The sequence below is a fragment of the Elephantulus edwardii genome, unplaced genomic scaffold, assembly GCF_000299155.1.
Source record: "Elephantulus edwardii isolate Elephantulus edwardi_28Jun2011 unplaced genomic scaffold, EleEdw1.0 scaffold00207, whole genome shotgun sequence".
In the NCBI taxonomy this organism is placed as follows: Eukaryota; Metazoa; Chordata; class Mammalia; order Macroscelidea; family Macroscelididae; genus Elephantulus; species Elephantulus edwardii.
Window position 1 is genome coordinate 4,403,450 of NW_006399957.1, and position 5,891 is coordinate 4,409,340.

The window sequence follows — 5,891 nt, forward strand, 5'->3', positions numbered from 1 at the left end:
CACCTCCCTCCCATCCTCCACTCCCTCACCCATCCCACACCCCATCCCATCCTCCACCACTTCCTCACACATCCTCCACCCCATGAGATGCACTCTCTTCCATTTTCCACACCCCCACCTATCCCCCTTCCCAGGACACACACCCACTCTCATCTTCCCCCATCCATCTGTCATCCCAGGACACCCCTTCCCATCCTCCACTCCCTCACCCATCCCCCATCCCAGGACATGCACCCCCACCTCCGCTGTCAGGGCCCACACCTCCCACCCCCACTCACCCATCAGGCTGATGAGGTCGGTCATGGCCTCATGCACTGAGCCCCCGTACACGCCCGAATGGAGATCCTTGTCACTGCACTCCACCTGCAAGGAAAGTCCATCAGTGCCGGCGCTGGGCAGGGCTGGAGGGACCTGGAGGGATCTTCCACAATGAACACTTGCCCTTGGGGAGCACTGCCAGGGACTGCCAGGTTCCCACACCCTGAGGAAACGTCACAAAAAGGTGGGGAGTACCAGCCAATGTGGGCAGTGTCCCCTCTGTCCACTGTGCCTCTCAGAAGGGCGGGGCCAGGACTTGCGGGCCAGGACAGCAGGGGTCTCATGTTGTAGACACGGCAGCTGGCTGGTGTCATGTGGACCGGCACCCACCTGCTCTCCCTAACTCAACGTCACACCACGTGAACACTGCCCGGTGCCCAGGGGCTGACATGCACCCCTGACCACTGACGGGGGAACAGCACGGGCTCAGGGGTGCTAAGTGTCCGTCTGGGGCTGGGGAGCTGGACGCTGGAGGTCAGGCGCACCTCAATGAAGAAGTAGCAGATGCCTCGGAGGCCGTAGGTGACACAAGGCTTCTTCTTCCCCAGCCAGTAGTTGTCGGAGATGCAGACATAGTCCACGTCCTTGAAGAAGGTGTCCTTGCGGCTGAAGATGAGCTGGTCCAGGCCTTCTGAGCCTGACTCCTCCATGCCCTCCAGGCAGAAGCGCACGTTGACCGGGATCTCCTGTCAGGCAGGGAGGGGTACCAGCTAGGGGCCACCCGGCCCAGAACCATAAATCCCTACATAACTGCTCCTCAGACAACCCGCTCAGGCCTGCAGGACCCACCCTCCTGTCCCCACAGGGTCTCCTATCTGTCCCTCCAGGAGGCAAGTGCTCCCTTCTGCTCTGTCCCCCAGGAACTAGCATCTCGTATCTACTCTGTCCCCAGGGGAAGCAGGGCCTCCTGTCCACTGTCCTCACGGGAAGGAGGGTCTCCTTCCTACTCTGTCCCCAGGGGAAGCAGGGTCTCCTGGCCTCTGTCCCCAGGGGAAGCAGGATCTCCTTCCTACTCTGTCCCCAGGGGAAGCAGGGTCTCCTTCCTGCTCTGTCCCCCAGGAACCAGCATCTCGTATCTACTCTATCCCCATGGGAAGCAGAGTCTTCTTCCTACTCTGTCCCCATGGGAAGCAGGGTCTCTTGTGCTCTGTACCCACAGGAATGGGAAGCAGGGTCTCTTGTGCTCTGTACCCACAGGAATGGGAAGCAGGGTCTCTTGTGCTCTGTACCCACAGGAAGCAGGGTCTCCTTCCTACTCTGTCCCCAGGGGAAGCAGGGTCTCCTGGCCTCTGTCCCCAGGGGAAGCAGGGTCTCTTGTCCTCTGTCCCCACGGGATGCAGGGTCTCCTATCTACTCTCCAGACCAGGGTCTCCTTCTTGATCTGTCCCCACAGGAACCAGGGTCTCCTTGCTCATTGAGCCAGCCCCACCCCAGGGTCCTAGGAGTCTCAGCAAGTTCAAGTCAAGCCCTTGGACACAAAGGCTCCTGCTTTACCTGCATCCCCACAAACCCGCTGGTTGAACGATTCCGACTCAGAGTAACCCCACAATACTGGAGAGGTCCCCGACAGTAGACTTGCCAAATGCAAAACATCTCCTGATCTTTCACTTAGCAGCCACTACACGCAGCTGGCTCTAAGCACAGTGTGTAAGCCTATGGGAGAACACTACTTCATCTTGCTTCCGCAGGGGGGCTGGTGGACTTGAACCCCTGACCTTCAGTTAGCATTCCAGCATGTACTCACTGAGACACCAGAACAAGCCTGGGCTGAGTGACGGCTGGCACCAGCGTGGGAAGTGCTGCCTCTCACAAACCTCAGGGGAGTCGAGTCACGTGGGCCCCTCAGGGGAACACACCTGGTTTGTCTTCTGGAAGGCTTCCAGTGCATTCATCCAGCCGGCCACTGGTCCCTTGTCGTCTGTGGAGCCTCTCCCATATAGCTTCCCTGAAAACACAAGGTCAGGGCCACAGTCAGGAGGGGACCATAAAGCGGATGTCACTCAGTGGACACCACCTAAACCCGTTTCACTATCCAGTCGCCATCCTCCTTCCAGGACGAGAGCTGGACACTCCAGAGGCCGTGCCACAGTACTGTCCCTTGGCCCTCGCTCCATGGGAACATGGCCCGAGCACTGACTCCGGCTCCTTCCTATGGTCAGGCGAGGAACGTGTGCATTCCAGGAAACCCTCACATCCAGCCCGGCTGGAGGCCACGCAGGTGGGAATGACGGCCAGAAGCAAAAGCCATAGGTGACCATGGCCAAAACCACAGATGGTCACCCCACCCCGGGAGCCTGCCCATCAGACAACCTGGAGCCAGTCTGACATCCCTTGTCCCCTCATCAGATGACCAAGAGCAGCGGGCCCAGCTGGGCCAGGTGGTCAGCGCAGGATGCAAAGCAGGAGCTGTGTCACTCCTGACAGCTGCTGTCTGGTCCCTGGAACCCTGACTGCAGGACCTCGGGCTATCTCTCAAGAGACTAACTGTCGGCTGGGGCTGGCCTTGTTCTATGAGATAGTCTCCACCCAGGACCCAACCCAAAGTCATGTGGATTTGAACCAGAAAACTTCCAGTTAGCATCCTAGCACCACCCAGGATCTACCTTACTCCCACACCCTAAAACCAGGCACACCCCGCTGCCCCGGTGACCCTCTGTGACCAAGGCTATGATTCTCAGCGGGCGGGGACACCCACCTTCCTACCCAAGGAACTGCTGCGGGGTTACAACCGGGCGTATGTGACCTCTGGCTGGCAGCACGGCTTGCTCAGGCTACACCTCCAGAGGTCTTTTTAGTTAGCAGCCCAGTGACACCCATCTGTCTGTCACCGGGAGCCCTGGCACCTACAGTTAACTCCAAGTATGGGCATCTGGCCCTGAGCTGGACACCAGGTTACAGCTCCTCCCCCATCCCAGGGCTTTCCGAGGGCAGGAGGCCAAGAAGTGGCTCCACAGGTTGCTGGAGGCAGGTCCAGGAGGGAGGGGCAGGCATGTGTCTGTCTCTGGTCTGCCCCTGTTCAAACCACCCAGCGGCAGCTACAGGCTGGTTCCTGAGAAACATGGTGCCAGGAAAGGGGTCTAGTCTGGGAGGAACCAAGAAACAAGGGTTCTGAGAATATCCTGGAGCCTTGTTCACAGACTACTTACAAACACCAGTGCCACATCACCCCAGAGCTGCTAGGAGGGCAGTGGGGCCGGGGGAAGGCTGGGGTCCCCTTACCGTCTCGCTCCTCCAGGGTGAAGGGCTCACTGTCCCAGCCGTCCTCCAGGGCGGCAGGCTGGACATCTAGGTGCCCGTAGATGCACACAGTCTTCTTCTTGGGGTCAGAGCCCAGCGTGCCCAACAGCACAGGAGGAAGGGGGATCTCAGAGCCGTCAGGGAGCTGGGGTTGGGAGAGCAAACAGGGCAGTCTGTGAAGACAGCATTCTCTGCAGTGAATACCCACCAGGCTGCCTGGGTTTCCTGACCCATCTCAGATCACATCGCTCAACTGAGCCATTCACACAAAAGAAAAATCCTGTGGTTGGGTCAATTCCGTTCCTCTGATCTCTTCTGTGATGGATTTTTGGCCCACCCCGCTGGGCTGAGGGTCACCTTATCTGTCCTTGGGCTGAAAGCTAAGCTACCAGAATGAAATCTAGTTCCAGGCCTGAGGGACAACTGAAGGCCAGTGTCAGAGTGACAAATGTGTTTCCCACTGACCAACCACCAGCTGCTGGCCCCTACCGTCTGCTTCCCGATGTCTACCAGCTCCACAGAGCCGCCCAGCTGGGTGATGTCCGCAGCTGCCACTTCCATCATCCTGCGGATCTCGCTTCGCTTCTCGGGCCACGCGGACACGCTCTGGATAGACACCCATTCTGCAAGCTTCTGTTTGTGGGAGACACACACCAGGTCTGGAAGTGGCACAGCCTCGAGGCAAGGGCTCCCAAACAGGCTCGAGAGAGTCAACCATAACTGTCACTTTCAGGATTTCCAAGTATCTTTGTGACAGCCCTTCTGTAGCACGACGCTCTGCTCACCAAGCGGCTACAAATCTGGGGCAGCTCGAATCTACCAGCTGCTCCAGCGGGGAAAGTATGATTTACACACTTGCAACCCTGATGGGAGATTCCCAGGGCTGGAGGAGGCGTGACAACAGCGGGTCTTTAGAAGCAAGCATGTAGCCAGCATGACCATCTACTCCTTGGAGAGGGGCATCGTGCTTGGAAAGGTGGAGGAGAGGAAGACCCTCAACCAGATGGACTGACACCGTGACTGCAGCAATGGATTCAAGTGTGTCAGGAAGTGTGAGGATGGCCCAGGACAGGCCTCAGATGTGCTGTTCATAGGGTGACCTAACAACACCACCACCAAGCCAAACAGCCTAACAGAAAATGTCCAAATGAGTACTTTAAATTACAAGGTGAAGTAAAATTAAAGTCCACAAATTCCAAGTCTGACAGAATTCCAATCAGGAAGGGAGAGGAAACAGCCAACACATCCAGAGTCTTAGGATCGTCTGCGATGGTCAGGTTTGCTAAGACAGGATATATTTTAGTGAAAACTATAGCATCCATTCAAGATTTGTTTCAGAATAATGAATGTTAAAACACAGTTGAAACATCACCAAATGTAGATTCAGATATAAAACAGTGGAATCTCTGTCAATATCTCTTAACTGCTGAAACAGAAGGAAGGCTGTGACCTTTGAGCACAAGCCTGCTTTGGTGGAGACAAACCATCGCTCTCAGCTTGGCTGTGATGTAATAGAAACATTAAGTCCCTTCTGTTGAAAATCACAAGTGTAACACCCCCCTTTCTGGAGGAGAAGCTGGAGGCAAGTGTACAGAGAGGATCCTAGCTCCCGAGAGTCTCACGGTCCCAGAAGCTCCAATTTTACCAGTGGCTAAGGCAAGTACCCTTACCTTGACATAGCGATCCTGGTTCTCGTCAATGTACTTGAACAGCTCTGAGAGGGGCGACATAGTCAGGCAGATGAGCAAGCAACTTCTCGGTGGTGGTGTCTCCAGAGGCGCTGACTAGCTTTCCAGTCCTGGAGGCACTTGATGAATGTTTTAAAGTGCAGCCCCACCCACAGCTCAGGATTGTGACAAGGTCACAGGACCTTCCAGGAAGTGACTGCAGCCTCTGAAGACAGAAGTTGTGGGCTTGGATTAGAGGCGGGGGCTTTTCGGCTTCAGGAACTCTCCTACCTGCCACCAGGGGTGCTAAGGAGGCTCTTGCTTCTGACTGGTTAATTTGGGGAACTAGAGCGCTTGGGGCTCAGTGTCAGGTTCTCAGAGATAAGATTACTATCAAGCTGTGCTTTTGCCCAGAGGAGAGTCCACAGCCCAGACAGTGCATCCAAGCGTGTAGGCACCAGGCTGGGTAAAAGTACAGCTCATCTGTTAATCCATTAATCTGGGCAGCGCAGGTTTCATTCCTCCAGGGACAAAGCCACTATGAGGGACTGCTATGTGTGCCCCACTGAGTGAAGATGATCAGGGTCAAAGCAGTACATTGACCTGAACAAAACCGTCCCTTCAAGAGAAAGGGAAGCCTCACGCCCTCCAGGGGCCCAGAGTTCCTAG

The 5,891-nt window shown here is 56.2% G+C and overlaps 1 protein-coding gene across 1 annotated transcript in view; it reads right to left on the reverse strand.

Moving 5' to 3' along the window:
* Positions 1-5,285, reverse strand: part of CNDP2 (CNDP dipeptidase 2 (metallopeptidase M20 family)) — an 8,036-nt gene extending 2,751 nt beyond the window's left edge. The window contains exons 1-6 of the mRNA XM_006897251.1: positions 5,226-5,285; positions 4,045-4,188; positions 3,538-3,700; positions 2,175-2,263; positions 804-1,004; positions 279-363 (exon numbers count right to left, since the gene is read on the reverse strand). Coding sequence (XP_006897313.1) covers positions 279-363; positions 804-1,004; positions 2,175-2,263; positions 3,538-3,700; positions 4,045-4,188; positions 5,226-5,285 — 742 coding nt within the window. The remainder of the gene's footprint in view (positions 1-278; positions 364-803; positions 1,005-2,174; positions 2,264-3,537; positions 3,701-4,044; positions 4,189-5,225) is intronic.
* Between the last annotated feature and the right edge of the window lie 606 nt (positions 5,286-5,891).